This window comes from Periplaneta americana, chromosome 17 (genome assembly GCF_040183065.1).
Source record: "Periplaneta americana isolate PAMFEO1 chromosome 17, P.americana_PAMFEO1_priV1, whole genome shotgun sequence".
Classification (NCBI taxonomy): Eukaryota; Metazoa; Arthropoda; class Insecta; order Blattodea; family Blattidae; genus Periplaneta; species Periplaneta americana.
The window spans coordinates 67,143,657-67,166,204 of record NC_091133.1 but is presented as its reverse complement, the minus strand read 5'-3'; the positions used below and the strand labels follow the sequence as shown (position 1 = coordinate 67,166,204).

Here is a 22,548-nt window from a genome sequence, read left to right as displayed (position 1 = left end):
TGTCTGCATTCATTGATTACGATCACATTTATACAGACGGATCCAAACAACATTCAGGAGCTGGTGCTGCGTTCTGGATTCCCAGCCAAAATTATTATGAGATATATAAGCTCCCGAGTGAGACTTCTATTTTTTTAGCAGAAGTAATGGCTATTAGACAGGCTATTTTATATTACATTAGTGGAAATAATCGTAGACCGAACAACAAACTAATTATCTTTACAGACTCATTGTCCTTAACATTGGATCTACATACATTAAAATCGAACAAAGATAACTGGTACCTTAATAATATTAGATTCCTTTTATGGAGAGCCCGCCAGCAATTTTTGGACATCACACTTGCATGGATTCCCGGACACTCAAACATAAGAGATAATGAGTATGTAGATCACCTGGCTAAAAGAGCAGTGCTCTCAGGAAAACTGCTAAATATACTGCTTCCGTATAATACCTACACACCAAAACTGAAGCTAAATCTCCAAACTGCAAATCAAACCTGGTGGTTAAATCAAAATTTACAATCACCTACAGATTTATATACTCTCGAAAACAGATGGCTACACGTTCCATGGTTCAGTAAATACAAGCTAAAAAGAAACGAAATAGTTTTAATTAATAGATTGAGGGTAAATCATACACTAAACCCGGAAAAATTATTTCTTTTTAAATTAACTTCAAATCCTTATTGTCATTGTGGAAATAGGAGGCCAAATAATCAACATCTTTTCTTTGAGTGTGAATTAAATAATGGACATAGGGAAAAAATGTATGAGGAATTACAGCAAAAGAAGATACCTTTACCGACTAATCTTAAAACATTACTAGCGTCGGCAAATATGGACATTATAAGTATATTAATCAAGTTTATTAGACGTAGCAAAATTAAAGTATGAGGAATATTGATTTTTTTTTTATGAAACCAAAGAAGATATTGTACTTCACAGAGGATATCATGATAAGTCAGAGACTATAGTATAAATAATTTGAGCTGGCTACATGGACACTTTCTGGTGACCGAGGCCATAAAAGAGAAAGAAGAAAGAAGAAGTCCTGACAATCGCCGGAGATGTGTGCGTGGGACAGGCGAGTCCATTTAGTTACGCCAAGGGATGTTTGGTTTATTCACTCGCTTGCCTTTACCGACTGCTCACCCTTATCTCTACTCCGGAACTCTCCCCACTCCTCCGATTACTTCCCCTCTTTTGCGTCGCTGAGCTGTCAGGACTAAATAATCGGTCTGTACGTATACGTTGGAGCAACGATAAACGATAAGAGAAATGACCTAGAGACGCTTTGGTATTATCAAAGAATAAAGTGTTCATATCGGAGCAATGAGGTCGCGGGAAGCGAACATTTTAATTTATCAATAGAAGATATTCTATACATCCACTTAATGAAAGAAGATATATAGAAAATATCAGCTGCTAGGTTCAAGGTTAACATAACTTTTTTTTTATGTTTAATATTGGTCGACCAGCAAATTTGCTATACAGACCTCTGGTATGGAATATCACATGCAGAATATCATGCTGAGGTTGACTCTAAAGGCTCCTCTAATTAATTTTGTGAATTATGTGAATAAAAATATGATGATTTTCTGTGTTAAATTTATGAAGAGTCGTCAGTATCACTAAGAAGGATGTCTTGAGGGAATTTCCTTTTAAGTCGAGATGGCTGACCAGATCTTGCTCCAATGAAGGCTAACATAACTTAAATACGTACAAAATTGAAACCGTTTCTGATCCCAAACATAATATATATTCATTGTGATGTGATGTGATTGGTTCTTGTGATCACATAACGTATCACGAATAAATACACAAATGATCAATTTGTCAATATCCATAATAATTAATTTAATATGCCGGAATAATCATAAATCGATTAATACTCGGATTTTTTTCTTTTTCGTCGCTTTTATCGTGTATCTTCGCTTCTATCTTTACTCCAATATGCACACCTCAATGACAATGCGTTCTTCAATTCTCTCTGATGTAGCATCGCTGCTTCTTTCATCGTTCATCCAACGATAAACGATGAGAGAAACGATCTAGCGACGCTTTGGTATTATCAAAGAATCAAGTGTTCATATCGGAGCAACGGCGACGCGGGAAGCGAACATTTTGATTTGTCAGTAGAAGATATTCTATGCATCCACTTAATGAAAGAAGATTATAGGAAATATCAGCTGCTAAGTTCAAGGTTAATATAACTTAAATAAGTACAAAATTAAACCCGTTTCTCATCCCAAAGATAGTATAACTTCGTTGTGTTATGATTGGTTCTTGTGATCACATAACATATGACGAATAAATACACAACTGATCAATTTGCCAATATCTACAATAATTAATTTAGTAAGCCGAAATAATAATAAATCTATTAATATTCGGATATATTGATAACCACCGGTAATTATGCAGATTAATATTATCTTAATCAGAGATCATATGAAAGACAAGAGCGAAGAAAATGGAACTTATCTTTTTCGTCGCTTTTATCATGTATCTTCGCTTTTATCGTTATTCCAATATGCACACCTCAGTGACAATGCATGCTTCAATTCTCTCTGATATAGCATCGCTGCTTCTTATGTCTTTTATCGTCGCTCCAACGTGTACGTACCCTTATACACACGGTAGGCCAACGTCGATAGTCGAAGTTGCTCGCTGGCCACTAATCATCGGGCCGTACCGAGCCATGACAAAGAAAAGACATTCGAAATAGTAGTAGTAAAATTCGAGACTATATTCATAAAAATAATTTACTTTATTAGTCAGTGCAAGGTTCATCCAGTACAATGGCGGTGTTTTGAATGCACCAAAAGAAAATGTAGATGCAGTAAGAACTTAAAGTAGGTTATCACCACGAAATAAAGGGAGGAGGGGTTTTTCAGGGAATATCATTAAAATGAAGGAAAGCAAATTTCCGGTTAATCTTCGCCAAAGCGTTAAATACGTATGACCGCGTTGCTGTTTTATTTGTGGTCTAGAGAAAATACGTCTTTTACGAAGAAAACTTTTAGCGGCCTTGAAATTATTCACCGCTTCCATCTCATTATTGTTTATCAATATTAAGAAACAAAAACTGTCATAAGGGCCATGCCTGTCGGCAACATCTTGGGTGTCTGCACATACGCGGACTTGGTTAATAAAATTCTAAACTAACCAAACCTAACCGTCGTATAATATGCAAGATGTGTAACAGGAGCGAGAAGGGTTTGAGATCCATACGGTCATTAATGCCAATTATCTGTACAGGCGAGAGTCTTAATCTCCTTCAACGTTCTGGGCCGATTTGGCCTCTAATGCAGTCACTTTTTACCTTTTAAGTGTTGAAATTAAGTGGAATTTGTATCAGGTTTCATGGTGCTTTAATAGTAATAATAATTGAGTTCCCACATTTTTAACATTTTTGTACTTCATCGTCAAAGACACTGGAAATTCTAAAAATGCAAAATCGTAACTACAAATTTTCTCAGTAATATTGCCCTTGTGATATCACACTTTTTTAATATTAAGGGACTAAAATCACCGACAATTTTGCAAAGCCAATAACCAACATTTTAAATGTTCTCTTCTAACAGAATTGTATGAAATTTTACACGTTGAAAAAAAAAAAATTGTAAAATTTTCATATTAATACGACTTCGCTGAGGATAACATCAAGCATTGTGTGAAACAAAAAGAATTAAGAAAATATTGTTCAAATTTAACATTCCATGCTACTTACAATACAATTAATAAGGTTAATAAACTAATGTTCAACAACCCATGTTTATTTTATAAGTAATCTCTTACAAACGCCATTTCTTGACAGAAATTGAGCCATTAAGGGTGATGTAAGTCGTATATAAATGTATTACTAGTTTAAAATTCTCAAGTTTCCGTTGAAAAGTACAGAAATTTATTTAAAATACGGTGTAGCTGTAATTTACTTATTCTTCAGAATGTCAAGTGGTTTATTAAAGAAAACTTCAGTCACATATAACATTACATTTTACTTTACAGCAAGGTATAAACCATATAAACTTAAATTGATAAACCTCACAATAAAATTAAGATTAAAATTTTCTTTAAATAACTTAGATCTGAGTTTGAGTTAAACTGCATGCTTGAACTAATTTAACAAACAGCAGCTCTTGTTGCATTTTTGTCCAGTCAAATTGACCTCAAAATCTCCATATTACAGTATTATTCTAATCCGATAGTGACAGTGTAACATTTACCTTATAATGGCTTCTACATAAATAACTTCTTTCATTATACCTAGTTCAAACATTGAGTATTTAAAAACATTAAAAATTGCACTGGAACAAGTGTGTTAAAATGTTTTCTATATCTAGGGAAATTATTCAGATTTAATATTTATACGTTAAAATTTTGTAATAAAAATAGAATTCATTTCATGGCAAATATATGACAAACTAAAATGGTACACAGAAACGTTAATATAAAGTAAAGGAAGACAAGTTCAAAAGTTATTAAAATTATGCACGTAAAATAATATTACTCAGTCTAAAATTTCGACCAATTAAAACACATTAGTTTTAGAAGTAACAGTCAATGAAATCAGATGTTCGTTGGTCGTCGTCAGGAACAATTCAGCACACAAGTCAAAATGAACAAAGTTAATGAAGAACCAATATGTAGTAGTAGTTAGGCCAGTATCACTTAGGATGAGACTTCAGTTCTGTAAAAGATAAACAAGTATATTTTTATTTACATAGTAAATTCTTCCTTAACCGGTTTTAAGTTACAAAGCCTAACAGATAAAATTCGTATACAAAATAATACAAATTCAAAACACTAAGTTCCAATTGTATCTAAAATTATTGTTTCTAAATCAATAGCAGAAAACTGAACATCTGTTTAAACAATTTACGAAAATACATGAGTAGATAAGAATTTTTTTAACACTCCATTATATATGATACTCGAATGTCTATCTCATAATGCCTGTTATAATCGTTGACATTAAACGGAAAACTGCCGCACTCGACATTCGTAAGAGAGAAACCTATTGAAACTATACAGTCTAGCGTTTTATAGTGTAATCGCGTATTAATTCCTAACGGAGGCTCGAACAAGGAAATCATCCTGCGAGACATTATTTATTCAAGTTATTTCCGAAATAAAATTTAAATACTTTCTCAGTACTATTTAAAGTTATATGTAACTACGAATTTACGGAGCATTTTTATTTTATTTGATTGGGTTATTTTACGACGATGTATCAACATCTAGGTTATTTAGAGTCTGAATGAAATGAAGGTGATAATGCCGGTGAAATGAGTCCGGGGACCAGCATCAGCATTTGCTCGTATTTGGGTTGAGGGAAACCCCCCCAAAAAAACTCAGCCATGTAACTTGCCCCGACCGGGATTTGAACCCGGGCCACCTGGTTTCGCGGCCAGACGCGCTGACCGTTACTCCACAGGTGTGGACTTTACGGAGTATCTTCAAGAACTATTGTTAGTCAATATCGATATAAGACAACGTTTCGAAGGTATGCTCTATCTTCGTGTTAAGAAAAAAGAAAGTAGGCGAGGCATGATCTTTGTTAAGGTAATTACAAAAGGCTAAATCCACCTGACTGACAGAGTATATATAGTCCAAAATTTCTTCCTCCATAGCCTGCTAGCAGCACTAAGTACAAATTTTGGGTCATTTAAATTGAAATATGGATTATTTGCTTTGTATGCAAAATGTGTTTTAATCCATTTAATTTGATTTTTTTAGTTAAAGCAAAAGACATCATATTAGCCAAGTATCTGGAAGTAATTTCATCCTAGGTCCACCGCTATGGGGTAACCGTTAGCATATCCTACTGTGAAACAAGTGGGGCTGGGTTGAAATCCTTGTTGGGACAAGTTACTTTTATGGTTTTTTCCCCCCATGATTTTTCCCTCAAACTACTGGAACCAGAATTTCTAGGTAACTTTCGATTTTGGACCTCGGACTGATTTCGCCTTAATTAAATTTAACGTCATCTGCCATCACCAATATTTTCAGGTCGACAAGGAGATCTGACAGGCGTGATCCGTAATTCACCTACGGATGTCATCCGTCTCGGGAGCTACACAGATCTCAGTGAGGCGTAGTGGCTTTCCGAAGGACTATGGCAGACCATAGACTATGGCATAGATTGTAGCTCTCAGACAGATGAAGCCGTAGTGAATCGCGTTATCTACGGTGCCGCAATCTACAGATCAATATAGGATGTTGCAGGATGTAGTACGTAAATTGCGAATAGTTCCCATCGTTCTGAAATGGCTGCATAACAACAGGGAGACATAGGGCGTTCCTGTTCATGCAGACTCCATCAGAAATGGATGCTGTAGCTAAACTGATTAAATGACACGAAAGAGTGAATCACGTACTCACCTGGAATGCGTTCCTAAGGACTTCAACAATAATCTCTTTTAAGGAGTTTGCACAGTTTGTCTCATGCTGAAGTGTTAGCTTTCGGACCCTCCACGAGAAAAAAATATATAAACTCAGACCAACATGGAATTTTCAGGAGATTAATACTTTAAAATATCTTACCGAATCTGTTTCCTTAGCTCCACTGTTCCGAGTAATCAGACTGTTTCCAAGGGAAAGCGTATTCAGTTGTTTAGGAAATCATAAAAGCACTTGCAAATCTTGCATAATGGGTCAGTTAGGTGAATGGATGAATCAGATTCCATGGTCGACGAAGTATCAATATGAAACATTGTATGTGGAGTTCACTTCTTTAGTGCACTATCCTCTATTGCGCTATTTGGAGAGAGTACTAACTGCTCAGCTGTTAGGTGCATTTGATTTTTCCATTGTTCTCTCAGTTACGTCATTACCCGATTCTTGACCTACTGGCTTCATCTGGCCATCATTATGCGTCTCTTCACCAGACTGAGGTATAGGACCCATTGTAGTTGATGTGGATTCTGCGATAGAGTCCAGTTGTAAATTAAGAGTATTGGAATTTCGAGCCATATGGGCAGACAGTATCGGACAACCTGATTCAATAGTAGATTCAGCTTCTTGGATTGTATCTGATTCGACATCAGATTCCTGAGGAGTTTCAGGACGAATATCTATAGATATGCTAGAAGCCTTCTCTAAAACCTCAACTTTTGGTATAATTTCTATTGTATTCTGATCTATATCAGAGTTTGAGTCGTGCAAATGTTGAAGCTCACTAACATTGGGAGCAATGTCGGTTGTTTGTGAGGAAATTGAGACTGAATCATACTTCTGAACTTGAGGATTCGAATGCAGACGCCGGCTCCGAACTCCATTACGCTCCAGTTGTTCGTCAAGGTGAGATTCTGAAGTGTTTCCTGATTCATTGTTTGTATTATTTGCTTTAAACGTTTGGAAAGTTGTAAGCATTCTTGAACATTCAGGAACTTCGTCGTCGAAAGTCATAAGTTCTCGTCTTTCATTTCCGAAACGATTGTTCTGAACTTGACGTCTAATTGGCTGTAGACTCATTATCACAGCTTTGAATACCAGGAGAGAGAAGAGAAAGTCCGAAGCTGAAAAAAAGGAGAAAAAATATATTATGCAGCCATCCTGGACTTTTTAATATTTTTATGCTCGACCATGCCGAAATGTAGTAATTACACACCTGGTAGTAGCCCTTTAATGCACCTCATTAAAATACACCTATTCATTATAATTCAGTTGTTTAGCCAATGAGAAATCACAATTGTACCATTATAAAACCGCAAGTATCGATTATTCTGGGATATGCAATCGAAAGACAATTAGCGAAAAGTCACGGAGGCTGCAAATCCAATACTGTCGCAGAAGGTTATGTTCTGTTACTATAATAATTAGCGTTAATTGTAAATAATATTCAAATAAATTCAATTTTTCATCTCGTTTTTAAATTCTAAATCAATTTCCAGGTTATATCAAGGCTAATCTTCATGTTATTCTCTAGATTATATCAAGGTCAATGACATTCGTGCATCGGAAAAAACCAATACTTTCGCGTCTGCGCACATCTCACAATTCAGGTCAGTTCCGCTCCTCACTTACATAACCATAACATGAATACTTATGAATAATTTCAAGTTAGAAATATGGTCGAGCATAAAAAGTCGTATGAAACTTGCCTATAATGGTAATTAAGAAGCTCGTATGAAAATTATGAAACGAGCTTGCGCTCGTTTCATAAACAAACATACTCGCGTCTTAATTGCTACCATTATAAGCTCGTTGCATAATGTACTAATATCTACATAACATGGATTTGGAGAATTACGGTGTAGTAAATTGGTTTAGAGTTTCCCCTCATGTACTTACAAGCAAAAGAAATTCAGATTAATACAAGCTTGTGTAAGACTAATCATGACCTGGAAATACAAAATTATTTAGAAACTAGTATGAAGTTGTAAGTTTTCTAGAGTAGATCCCACATAGTTTTTAAATCTATAGTCAACTAAGGAAGCGTACTTATGATTTTTCACTACATATCTTTTGCAATTCAGAATTACGCGATTGTTCGTATTATGAGCGTTTCTTATAATCTCCCCCTTTTCACTTTGTTTAATGATTTAGTACAGTATTTTACATACGCTATTGTATTTTACAAATGTTTCAACATTTCTCGCGTATACTAATAACTAGGGAGAGGGAGTTTAGTAAGTATATCATAATGTTAAATGGTCTGGACTATATGAAACCAGAGAGTCCTTAACGTTGCAGTTGTATTTGTAAATAAGTCGGATATTCACAGGTACAGCTGTTTTAGAAGGAGTTAAACCTGGCTGAAGAACACACTGAAAGACAATACATATGATATATGGAATTATGTTAACACATTGTGCGCAAGTGTTCTATTTACAATTTATATAATTGGCCCTTCTTTTGTCTCATTTAGTGAAGTGACACTTATTCTATTGACTGAAGAGAGTCTCATAATTTTAGTTTGTATTATTCTAAATACTTATTATACTTACAACAGACCTGAATTTTCTCGAAATATTTAAAAGATTTTCTCAAAATCGTGGTTAAACTAAATTTTTCATCACTTTTATAGAGAAATATAAATCTATTATATCAGGCTATACATCTCACTTGACGATATGTATCAGAGGAAAAACAATTGTATACATCTGAAGTCTGATTAGTATATTATGTAGCTAGTCCGCGATGTATGTAAGGGAGGGGGAAAAACTGGCCACCCTACCCATTATCTTCTAGCCTAGTTGCCTCTTAAATGATGTCTTGTTGATATCACCTGAGGTTCATACCTATCTTCGGACAGTTTACTAAACAATTGAGGAATTACGCTTTTCCTCAAAGGCTCTGGTTAAGTGAACAAATACGTCATAACTTTGAGCATAATATCTGCAGTGCCTGGGAAAAGTGGCATAAGTCAGTTTCCACGAACCTTTTTTGACAATTTATTGACAACTTACACTGGTTTATATCGATTTGATTTTTTTCTGTATGAATTATTGTAATGGAAGAAATACTTATGTTTCTTATGGCAGATGTTCCGTAAGTTGTCAATAAATTATCAAAAAAACGTTTGTGGAAACTGACTTATGTCACTTTTCCCAGGCACTGCAGATAAAAAGATGTGTCTAACTATGTTTTCCACCGACTTAAGCTTAGTTCATAATTGGCCGTAGAGGAAAAGGAACTGCAGATGCGATATTATTTATTATTATTATTATTATTATTATTATTATTATTATTATTAATGTTATCTGGCAGATTAACCCAGTAAAAAGTGTACGTACATATGAATGAACTTGCAAGCTACAAAAATCACAACAAATTGAGTTAGATAAAATTTATATGTATACGTATATTCTGAATCCGATGCGTTATTGATATGAATTCCTTTATTGAATTATGTAATTTCGTGAATAGATGTATGTTGTAGGTTAACTCGTTGATGTTAGACTCTTGTGCTCTCAGTTTTCGTATGGAGGGCAGCGCTACATAGCTTATCAGAATCTCTCCTTATTTCACATTAATAATACTGTAAGTTTTGCCATAGTTACCAAACTGAAATAATGCTGCTATTTGGCTCGAAAGTGGCAAGTACTCTCCTTTCACGTAGTAATAGAAGAAAAGACCAAGAAGACTAAGAACTCTGCTTCCCTTGCATACAAACCACGGCATGGTACACCACCACTTACGATTCTGAAAATATATCATAAAAAAGAATCAGATTCAATTGGTTAACTTACATTATCTAGTAAAATACCTTTACAAACAATTTTTTTTTTAACTTGGGCATATACTTGGGAAAAATGTCCGTTTCCAGTTCTCTAATACTATACAAGCTTCTTCGTCCTCAGCAACTTGCAATATAACATAATTGGAAAAATAAATAAAGTATGAATATGATCTTAAGTTATACCACAGTCTACTATATACAGTCACGAAGCTTGAGTTTTGAGGGTGCTAGAAACAATAGACTGTGGCGGTATTATTTTGCATTGCCTGTAGTGAGGCGATATTAACGATCCTAGTGGTGAGCAACTATCTAATGTTTGCATATTTACTACGTATTGAGCTTCGCGACTGTTCAATTCCATAATAATAAAATCATTCCAGTTGTAACAATTTTATCTTCAATCTCTATATTAGGTTTAATATTATCTACATTAATAATAAATATCTTTTAAAGGCTAGACTGTGGTTATACTGTATTATATTCAAGATTACTAATTTCTTGCTTAACAACTAATGTTTTATTAATTTTCTTTTACTGGTTACGATATTAATTAAAGATTCAAGTTCTTTGTTTAATGATTATGCTAAGATTATTCTCATCAAGCGAAGATTTAAGATTATTTGAAATCACACAACCACTTAAATATTACAAGGAGCTATAGGCATCCTACGAATCCTCTGACATCTTTTTTATATTAATTACGACCTATAATAAAACAAGAACCTTACCTTCATAGTCGCCCATACAAGTATCGAACTAGCGACACATTGCAGAAGTAAAAACGTGAAACACAGTGCAACGTAATGACCTGTTGAAAGAAAGTTCTAATGTTGAAAATTTTCATATAAATTAATTTAATAATTATGGTCCTATATTAATGTTATTTGAAACTAATATAGAAATTAAAACATTAAAATAAATAAGAAGTTTCACACACAAATATAATTGAGAAATACCTCTAAATTGTATGTAATATTATACACAAACAGAAATATTTCACTCCATGAGACATCATTGAAATTAGACACTAAGTAAGACAAGTGTGTTATCATTGCCGAAAAAAATAACGATTCATCATTGACGTGTGGTTTCCATTTTATTTTATTTATTAAATTCGTTAATGAAAGCCGAAATTTTTTAATTATAACAATTAGTTCAAACCGCACTAAGATTACCACTTTGCTTCAATAAGATTTTTGTTCTACAAAGGAATTTCACAATGTTGTACTTGTTCGCATCAAATTTCTGCAAACTTAAAGGACAAAAATCATATATTATAATATTCTGCTCTCTTAAATTTACTGAGCATATTGGGAATTAAATCAATAGTTTTCTCAAACTACACTATAAAATGTTTAATGTGAAACAATTTTTATCTCGAAAAGGAAGCAAAAAGGAGCAAAATTATATTAAACTTTGTTTTAAATATCAAGACTAACCCCCTGAAATTAATGACATTATTTACGGTACATCCTGTATTATAGATTTTTCTGCTCGAAGTAACATTTCGAGACAAATCAGGTGGAAACAGTCAAGTTACGACAGTCCATGTTTAGTAGTATTAAAAAAATAGCTACTTTTTAGTTCATAAACTATTTTTAAGCAATGTAGATCACGAAAACATCGTACTTACGATTGTATATTAATATCACATCATCAACACAATTTTCAAAGCAGTATTTATTTTGTGTAGTTAAATCTTCAAATTTCGCCAAGTTATTCAGATCGAAACTAGTCGTAATCAATATGGCCAGTCTTCCATTGCCGCTACTTATAAATGTAGCTTCCACGATTAACATCAGTAACAGGCCTGCTGATATACACTAGTAAAAAAGAAAATAAATCATTACTAGTTTTTATTTAAAGAAATGTGCAGTGAAAAATTCAACACCAGCTATCAAAAACTTATTTGTCGCAAAGCAAGCGTTGGGTACTATAAATTCACTACGGAAACGATTGTAACTTATTTCTGGGACTTAGCTAGCCTGACTTCAACTTTATATTTATGACCTGGATAGAGCGTTAATTTTTTGTCTTTTCTTGTGAAAGAAATCAACATTGATACTTGCTTTTCATTTTACTGTTTTCCAGTTTTATTCATGTAGAGTCAACTCCGGATATAGTGAATCTCTGAGGACTTTTACAGGGACATCATTTTATTTTTACTAACATTTTTAATATTAACCTGTCTATACCTTTAGAGAACCGGAAACACCGCTTGCTCCCCCATCCAAGACTGGAGTTCGATGATACTGGCGTAAAACACAAATCACTCTACTAGGTATAGGAAGGAAGAAAAGTAGTTCATCCATTTACGTAAACTAGGAAATATCGCGATTTTGAGTTTGATAATTTCATTAGGTTTTTCTTTAATCAAAGTACAGTACTATATTAAGAATAAGTGTTTTTACTCACGAAGTGAGTTATCCATGCGAACGTATTCATTATGCAGTGTATATTATACTGTCTACAGCACATTAGCGTACAATATAGAGAATTAAGTTAAATTGAAAAATAATCATAATATGAATATTTAAACACAATTTTGAAAATGGTGGCCGTTCATTTCGATACAGGCTTCAGTTCTTTTGTGCATATTATCGCACTATAGACTATTGCAGCTAATTCTAATTGCCAGTTTCGTCCTTCGTACTAGTAACTCATGTTGAAATAATTCTGTACCTACTCTACGTACAGTGAATTCAATCTTCACTTCTGCCCCACCCGAAAATATAAAATTACTCAGACATGCTATCTACTGTCCGTCCAAGTGGTTATGCCGCAGGATTGTAGAAAGGGAGGAAATCACGTGACAGTTAATTACTTAACGAGGCCCTTTCATTTAAGTTAAATTAAACAGCTGTATGATATTACGTAAACTTCCAATTCCTAAGAGAAATTAATGTTTTCAGAAAAGAGCTAAGACAGCCCAGCTATTACAGAGGGGCGAGCAGAAGCAGGTGGGGGAAATCGGGATGCGACGTAGGCAAACGGACAGTACCTGTGCGAAAATATGATTCAATATTGAAAGCCCTTTCGTCACTGGAAAACGCGAACATATTTCTGGAACGTACTATACTCAGTAACTCAGTACTGCTTACTATCTGCGGTCTTGGTTCTGTGTGGAGTTGGAACTTCCTTAGTAGAAGGGGTGGGAGTGAAGTACATTCAAAAGCTCAGGTACAATAACAATTGAAGTAAAAATAAATTGATGTCCCTGTATATTTTGTTCACTAAATCCGAAGTGTCAATCCCCTAACCTTAAATGACAGCAGTGAATGAAATTGTGAACAAGAAAATAAAACACTACAGTACACAGTAATTAATTTTTTTTATTTTTATGGAATGAATTACACAATATACTGTAAACTGTTATTGATGATTTACTTAAACTATGCTGTCGATCCACGTCCGCTTGCGAAAGACCACGTTCAATGGCACTTATAACATTCACCTTATCTTCCAGAGAAAACACTTTACGCTTCGGCACTTTTATACAGTACATTCACTATTCGAACACTAGAAACAGACTGATCAGGTAGAATTACAAACGCTGTTATGGTGTTACTGCGTACTCAGCCTTGGAATTTCCAGGGTCACTTAATGGAAACTGGGAGGGGATTGATGGCGTTTGAAAGGCATCGGAATCTCAGCTTCATTTATGTTGTTCTCAACACACACTTTCAATTTTATACAAGAAGGTCTGAGTTCAAGTAAGAATTTTTCAGGATGTAATTATTGTAACTTCAATTTTTAAGGTCACTGTAACCGAAGTGAGAGTTTACTACAAACTGAAATATTAATGTATGCGAAGCGGGACCAACGATTTATGTTCACTATAGCCGAATGTTCACTATAACAGAGTTCACTATATCCAGAGTTGACTGTATATTGGACTAAAGAATTATTTCCTTTATTTATAATATAACTTTTAAAATTAAATATAAAATGTATGCCTTCCTAAGGTTTGATTGTAATTTTAAGAACAGAAAGTAAACTCGAATATATTCCACTTTTTATAATACATGTCAGAATGGATTTTAAAAACGGATTGGTGTGGGTCGTCCTTCAGTGCAGTTATTTGCGGTAGCTTTACTCTGAGTACCATCTGATGAGAGTTACAGGTATTGTCCGTCCGAGTGGTTATGTCACAGGGTTGTCGAAACGGGAGAATCATGTGACAGTTGCTTAAAGGGTCCTTTTCTTCAAGTTATTTTAAACAGTTGTAGAAGTCTAATTCCGCACAGAAAATGTTTTCAAGAAATAGTTAAAGTCCAATCACAAGCCTTTACAGAGGAGCCAACAAAAAAAGTGGCGAAACGCGACAAAACTATTCGACAGTACTTCTGCGAAATAAGTTCGGTTCCTTATGAAGCAAGATAGCAATATAAAGTTTAGCTAAATATGAAGTGAATTTATTCTGAAGCTTTCTATCAGTGTTGTATTTTAAATAAGTTATGAATAACAAACCCTGGAAGTTTAATGATAAACAGAAAATAATAGGAATTCAATAAGAACAAAAATATCCATACAATATTAATAATTCCAAACAAAATTATTAATAGTTCTTCTTAAACGCTTCTTTCACAATTTTCAGATTAAAATAAATATATATAGCGTGTAAGGGGTATAACTGTAATTATTTTAAGTGATGATTATTCAGGTCATAAGGAAGAAAAAAGTTTTTACATTTTTTCTAATTGCTATATTTAACTAATTATTAAAGTTTACAATATTGGACATTTTGGAACGTTGTTAGATAGGGAGGAATGGATTTATAAAGCACACAGTACAGCTCAAGAGGATACAGGCATACCGGTACAGATGCTCTGTTCTAATGTAGAAGCGGACCATGATAATACTGTTGTTTCCATAAAACGAGCAGCAAATACAAACTTTCAATGTCATTAATAGAATATTATGGTAAATTTACATTTTATGTAAGAATATTGCTTCATTTTTTATTGTATGTCTAATAAAGAAACAATAATGGTGTTCTGTACAAAATCACTCGAAATTTTTCTAATGCAAAATTTTAATCTCTCCCGCTTCCGTAAAGCAGTATCATTTTTAAACAAATTTCTAGTTGTGTGATTTTCGAAACGGTGTAAGAGATTCCTAGTTCCTAAAAATCGTTGAGAAACTGCTACAAAATTTCGCCGATTAGGTAACCTTCTTTGAGAAAAAGGTTGACGGTACATCCTCCTTGTCTCATTTGAATTAAGAAGACTTTCTCCATAAATTAATAACATATGATGTTCCTTAACTGTAAATGACATTGTAAGTTATTTATTGAATACTCTGTACTAAACTTTCATCCGCTCGGCAGTATACCTTTGGACAGGGCGCTTGAACTCATCTGACTCGTACGTACAGTACTGTGCAGAGTACTGCCTGCTGAACACGTTGCCACGACTCTCACTCCAGAATATTAACAAATTTAAACATGCATTTTTATTTAATTTCACGAAAACGTAATAGAACACACAAATATGTATTTAAACTAATATTAACTCTTTGCTAGATGTATCTACTAATGTAATTGTTTTCGTAATTTTAGTAACGATATAAGCAGTATAACGCAAATAAAATAAGAGTTTTTTTGGGGGGGAAAACTATGGAGTTTTGACCCTATGTTGTATGGAAATTTGTTGATCCTGTAGACCAGTGGTCGTCAGCACGCGCTGAAATGTGCAAAGGGTAAGAGGTGCCGTCCCGTGTGCACCGTTGTGCAGCAGGAAGAGGTAGAGAACATACCCGCTAGCAGCTACGAGTGCACCATGGTGCACTGTGTTTTCCGCGGATAAGAGACGCTAGCCTCAGGGTGCTCTGTGCTGAGGACAGCTGCTGTAGACCGTCCACGACGACTAAGAAAATGACATCACTTATACCTCTTACACCCTGTATACTTTCTCGTCTATTCCTTCTCTAATGCCTCATCTCTTTTAACTAACTGTAAGTAGTCGGAAACATTTGTTTCCCATTACCTGTAGTTGGTACCCAATCTCAGAAAGCTTGAATTTGACATGTCTTGTCTAAACCTTAGTAATACGTTCCCATCGAAATATTAGTAAAACAGTTTCATGAAGAATCAGTCATTGAAATATTATCTGTTGAAATGCAATTATTTAGTTGTTCAACACGACCGACCTAAACTAGTAATAACTACTTCCGTTTCTTATTAAACTGTTTCTAATAGGTCATAAAATTAGAATAATGAACAAAAGCGTAGACTATACAATTTATCCTGGATTACATTTTATTCATTTGAAAAAAAAAATGAATTTTTAAAGGGAATATAAAAAATAAATAAAAGTAGTATAACTTAAGGAGAAAATTTCAAGGAAAGAGCAAAACTAAGGAGGAAAGAAGTTATAATTGTATCATTCCTCAGATAATTCGTTAACGTCATCTACGGCACTCCCTTCTCTCAAAACCATATCTTTCAAAGCATTTTTCAAAAGCAAAGTAAACAATTTTATTTTAAAAAAAATGTAAATAATAGATAAGTACTTCCAATAAAATCATTTCAATTTTCGGTAATATTAAAGAACTCGTGTCGAATTTTTAAATGAACGAGTTTTCTTCTACGCAATACTTTGCAATTCAATAGTATTTTACTTACCAAATCCACAATGCCAGTAGTTTTGGCTCTCGAAGTATGTACACTTGGACGTAAATCACTTGTGACCATTTCGAACAGTAATTTCTTATATTGACTCTAAAAAAGACGAACACGGATAAAATGAGGAGTAAAATAACACAAATCACTTCAGACGTGAGTGAGAAAACGACTATCTCGTGCACCTTGCTGACTGGAAATGAAGGGAGAGTTCTCCTTATAAGGATATCGAATGATAAATGATGCCAGATGGTGAGCTAGTGTGCTCTGTGTGCAAGGGTACAACGCCACCTTCATTAGTTTTATTAAATTGTAGTCCCTGATATTTGCAATATATAAACCGATACTTTTCTTCTCCTTTAGAAGTTGTTCTTTTTTATAGAAAATATAATAGCATATAAAATTGTAATTTTTTGAGAATTTAAATCATGACCTCTTGCAAGATGTTTAAATCTGAAAGATATACACATACAACGTGATACAGGGTGAACCGTAAGTAATGTCACTAATTACAGGAGTTATTTTTTTTAGATATTTCAAACAAATAAGTTTAAACAATTTTGCACTTTTTTTGCTTCCTTTTCGAGATAAAAATAGTTTTATATGACACATTTCATAGCGTCTTGTGAGAAAGTAGTTGATTTAATAATGAAATCATAATTGGGAATAATTTATTCCTAATATGATCAGTCAGTTTATTTGTTTTTAGTTGGTTATTTAACGACGCTTTATCAACTATGAGGTTATTTAGCTTCGATGAGATTGGTGACAGCGAGATGGTATTTGGCGAGATGAGGCCGAGGATTCGCCACAGATTACCTGGCATTCACCTTATGTTTGGGGAAAACCTCGGAAAAAACCCAACCAAGTAATCAGTCCAAGTGGGGATCGAACCCGCGCCCGAGCGCAACTTCAAATCGGCAGGCAAGCGCAGGCAAGCGCCTTAACCGACTGAGCCACGTCGGTGGCTCAGTCAGTTTAATAGAGCAGTATATTATGATAATAAATTATTGAAATAATTTTAGTTTTGTCCTTTACGGGCCCTATACTGGGTGTTCATTTCAAAGTGTGTCATGACGTCACTGTTGTTGGGTCACCGATTTGAAGCGAGTTTCAGCTTATATGTTAGAGAAGTTGCCTATTATTTAAGGCGTTCTTCAATCTGAACTTGAGAACGTGTACGGTATAACTTGAACGTCGTAGCAACAGATGGCGGTCTGTACGGTCTGTGTGCTACCATAACCTCTTTCGAACTGTGTTTTGCGCCGGCAAGTCGTACGCAGGGTATTTGTTATCATCGGTTGCGTACGGTAACATTCCACAACACAAATCAAATGCTCCGTGTCCATGTTGACCGTCGAAGTTAATGTCAACAAATACGTAAGTAATCGTCTTAACCCTCTCCCCATATCCCGACAGTACGTATTTCCAAACAGTTCACATTCCTGCCACTACCGGCGTTACCGTACGTATCGGCACGTACTCTTCAGAATGAACGCCGTACTTGCTAGCCAACTTCTCTGCCTCTTAGATTATACACCTGAGCTGCGGAAGTGTAGGAAGATTGAATTCTCTAGGATCATCAGCTAGCCACATGACGGCATACAGCGAGCCAAGACACATTTTGAACTGAACACCCAGCACATGCTTAGGTAGCCTGTCCTGTTGGTCTGAACAGTCCAAGTCTGTGCAGGTAAACCGTACCGTCTGTATACGCTACAGTTCTTCTGTACAGGCCGCAGGAGATCGCTCGCCTGACCGGATTGAATTCTGGTGCTGACAGAAATCGGCCTGCGCAGGCCTTCGAAAACTGAGCGTATGTAGGCTCATTTGGGTCATTCTTTCAGCCCGAGCGTATTCCTACTTGAGATCAACATGGAGAGCTATAAGAACAATAATCCCTTCTTAGAATATTTTATCGAAATGAACAAAGCAAATCCGTGTTTATGGAAATTAAAGGCGAAGGAGTGTTTTTTTTTAAATTGGTTATTTAACGACGCTGTATCAACTACTAGGTTTAATTTAAAAAAAGTATTGGCTTATGAGGAAATGGTTGAGAAGTTAAGGGAAACATATCCTGCAGGTAACAAAGAAAGCGTAATAAAAAAGATGCATTAAAATACAGTGTTGCCAATGGCAGTTTACAAATAAATCGCTAAAGAGCAGAGCTAAAGCTGTCGTGTCTTTACCAATAACAAGGATAACTTTATATTTTACTCTAAAGTAGATTATAATAAGCTAGCTATACTATATTTCAGTAATAAGTAGAAGGTATAAAATATCGCCAATGAACATTTCAGAGCATCCGAATTCACAATCTGTGTTTTGATTGTCGATTACCGTAATGCATTAATTTAATATCTGGGTATAACAAAAGCGTTTGTTGTCTAACGCTGTTAATGCATAAATGTACGCATTCCATTCTTAAAACTATGAACTATTAGCTCCATAAAAATTATTCACTAACCCATTGCTAAATGGCAGGAGATCCATGTGCAGTACTGTCCTCTTATTCTCGACTTTCAATGTCAAGCACAGTATTATATATCAAATAAATTGACCTGGATTTATGAACAAACCATTACCTCGAAAGAAGAAACTGTTGACTGTGTAGAGAGTAAATGTAAAGATAAGAAAAGAAAACGAAATACGGGAATGTGGAAAGGAAATATTGTTAAACAGCATCGAAATTCTGGTGAAACGTATGTATCTGTACAAGCAGGGAAGAAATATAAGCCAGTAGAATCACAGTTCTTCTTTTCAAAATTAGCAAGACCTTGGTTTGAGTGATGTTCCTAAACAGCGGTAAATCCTGCTAAAAAAGGAAACACATGTGCTGTTTTGTATAAATTTTTGAAATCAGAAAATTATGATTGAGTTAAGCTTAGGTATGTTCTAAACATGGACTGTGCGAATAGCATTGACCGAAGTGATAATTAAGAACTTCAATCAGAATCTGAGTTGTAAAATATATTCAAATAATCCAGTAAACAAGAAAAATGTAAACGTTCCGAAATAAAAGCCTTGGCATTATGCTTTCTATGCAAAAACAGCGTTAATTTTATTATATCAAAAGCCCATATTTTTATAAAAATTGTTCAATTTAATGTGATGGTACTTCGGAATATCTACAATATGTATTCGTTTACTAATAAATATATTTTTCAGTACATTCATATATTGCCATAAATCTCAGACACTATAAAAATGTTAACTCCTTTTTTCAAAACATTCCAATTTTACCAAAGACTCTTGTTGCACCCAGGTATTCAATTGGCCTGCGATTTATGTTCAGCATGACTCTTTCCTAGGTCATAAATTGCAGTTTTGACAGAGATAAGGGAGAAAAATTATATCTGCATCTGCTATGACATGGAATTGACACACAGTATCTAGGCCTAGCCATTGCAAATCAATACAAAGTTCTATTGAGCTTACGCTCCACTATTTCCCAGCTAGATGGCAGATGTGAAGTCCTATATATTCCAGCAGTACTTTTATTGCATTGGGACTCATTTCGAACATTTCATTTTATTCATATTTTTGTTCGTTCTAGGGCCAGAAAATATTGTCTTCCATTATTAGGCATACACTCAATATTTCCATCTGTATCATTAGACTCCTACATATCATTATAATTCTTCCAGTTTACCTCTTAATGGTGTTCAGTTATTCATTAAATAAATTGAATTATGTTGGCGTATGTATTTCCCTTATGTATAATTTATTGCAATTTCTAACCTTACATACCTAAAGACAATAAATTGTGGCAGTGAAATCACATAATTTTGAAACAATCTTTCACAGACCCAGAAACAAAATTTGGGCCAAATGAATTTTGTTTCTGGGTTTGTACAAAATTCAAGTGGCCCAAATTTTATTTCTGGGTCTATAAACTCGGATTGTGGAACAGAAGTTTACAATTTACAAACTGAATTTACAATTTATAACTGTAAACATTGTGAAACAGGCCCCAAGTCTCCGCTGTACTCTCTCGTCCACTTGGTGATCCTCGACAGAAACGTAACTCATTACAGGATTCTGTTCATTTTTTCCTATGGTTATGCTGACGTTCACAACACAAGCGGACATTTCGATGACTGTAAGCAGTTCTGATCCGGTGAATAATTTTCTGAACTATAACTCATGTACAGAGTGTTCCTACGCAGATAGGTCCCACTCAAACTTCTACCGAAGAAAATTTGTTGGCGGAAAGCGAGTACGCTGACGTAGGACAAGTCCGTTCACGCTTCCCAACGCAGACCGGTCCCACTCCATCTTTACCGCTTAGCTTCCTAGGGACAGGCGCTCCGCACTACCGTCATTACTACCTGGGACCAGTCAGCATAGGAAAACACTGTATTTTTAACTTTGTAAAAGTCGGGTAGACAAATTTAACCTCTCGCTGTTCACAAGCGATGAGCGACAATTGATGATGGTGGTGGTGGTGGTGGTGGTGATCATGAATCATAAGAAATCGGTTATCCCATTCATTTGTTGCACGTGTTTGGTCTGATCCAATTCTTCTGGTGTACTATATCAAGCTTCCTCATATCGCTTTATTGCGTTGTACAGGGTACTGCATGCTTCACTCAAAATGGTAGATATATACATATATTCTTCCAGTAATTTCGTTATTATTTTAGGGTATGATGGTTATTTTAACAAATTTAAGGGGGATCCGGAAAGGTAAAAATCTCCAAATTTTCGTATGATGAAGGATGGGTGGAGCGGAGAAAAATTCTCCGGCACCGGGATTCGAACCCGGGTTTTCAGCTCTACGTGCTGACTCTATCCCTAGGGAAACTAAGAGATGGAGCTTAAACTGAGAGGATTCAACCCGGCATCGGAACTGGAATCCGGTGTGGCTTAGTGGATAAAGCGTCAGCACGTATAGCAGAAAACCCGGGTTCGAGTCCCGATGCCAGAGAGAATTTTTCTTCCGTTCCACCCATCCTTCATCTGATGTTAACTCCTTCAGTCCTGACGTACATTACACTGTACATTGTTTCTTTTTTTCTTTTTTTGGAATGTCATCGATACTTTTAAGTATTTTGAAAAATTCAATGCGATAGAAATGGAGAATATTATTTTTGAAACATTTCTATACCTGAATTAAAAATAAAATTTAAAATTTTGGGGCCCCAGAGGTCAAAATTGTCCCCAAATTTTGATTTTCTGTGAAGACTTGATTTGGAAATTTTGGATCCCCAAAATGATTATGTAACCAGTTTTGTTTTTCATTTTTTTAAATATAAATTCAAGTCTGAAGGGGTTAACGCAGAATTTCTGCACGGATATATCATATGTATTCGGTACGTCACAATAATATGATATGCATAGTGATTTAAGACAACGCTCACTCCGTCCGATCCCGGCCACTTTGTCACTCGTAATGAGTGCACCTTGCACATTGTGAGTTGGACGTTGTGCCACTGTCATACATCTGTAACACAGTGTATGAGGGTTGGCCACTAAGGGGAAACTAAGAGCTGAAGCTTAAACCGAGAGGATTCACTCTAGCATCGGAACTGGAATCCGGTATGACTTAGTGGCTAAAGCGTCAGCACGTAGAGCTGAAAACCCGGGTTCGAGTACCGGTGCAGGAGAGAATTTTTCTCTGCTCCACATACAGTATATCTTTCATCACACGTTAACGCAGAATTCCTGCACGGAAATCTCATATGTTCTTCGGTATATCACAATAATATTCAAATTTTAAATTCTTTGTTTTA

The 22,548-nt window shown here is 35.0% G+C and overlaps 1 protein-coding gene across 1 annotated transcript; it reads right to left on the bottom strand.

The window, feature by feature from the left end:
• Positions 1 to 3,779: 3,779 nt before the first annotated feature.
• LOC138693244 (uncharacterized) lies at positions 3,780 to 17,040 on the bottom strand. The gene is made up of 6 exons (XM_069817063.1): positions 16,817 to 17,040; positions 11,825 to 12,014; positions 10,920 to 10,999; positions 10,013 to 10,154; positions 6,552 to 7,525; positions 3,780 to 4,695 (listed from the first exon to the last, which is right to left on the bottom strand). Exons 1-5 carry the CDS (start codon positions 16,883 to 16,885, stop codon positions 6,789 to 6,791), a joined length of 1,218 nt encoding a protein of 405 aa, XP_069673164.1. The 5' UTR covers positions 16,886 to 17,040; the 3' UTR covers positions 3,780 to 4,695; positions 6,552 to 6,788.
• Between the last annotated feature and the right edge of the window lie 5,508 nt (positions 17,041 to 22,548).

Excerpts from the sequence above, each read along its gene's own strand:
- LOC138693244 (XM_069817063.1), bottom strand. The coding sequence starts at position 16,885 with ATGGTCACAAGTGATTTACGTCCAAGTGTACATACTTCGAGAGCCAAA. Across the intron at positions 11,000-11,824 it reads TGTGATATTAATATACAATC|GTCATTACGTTGCACTGTGT; the intron begins GTAAGTACGATG and ends TTCTTTCAACAG. Across the intron at positions 10,155-10,919 it reads TTGTATGGGCGACTATGAAG|AATCGTAAGTGGTGGTGTAC; the intron begins GTAAGGTTCTTG and ends ATATATTTTCAG.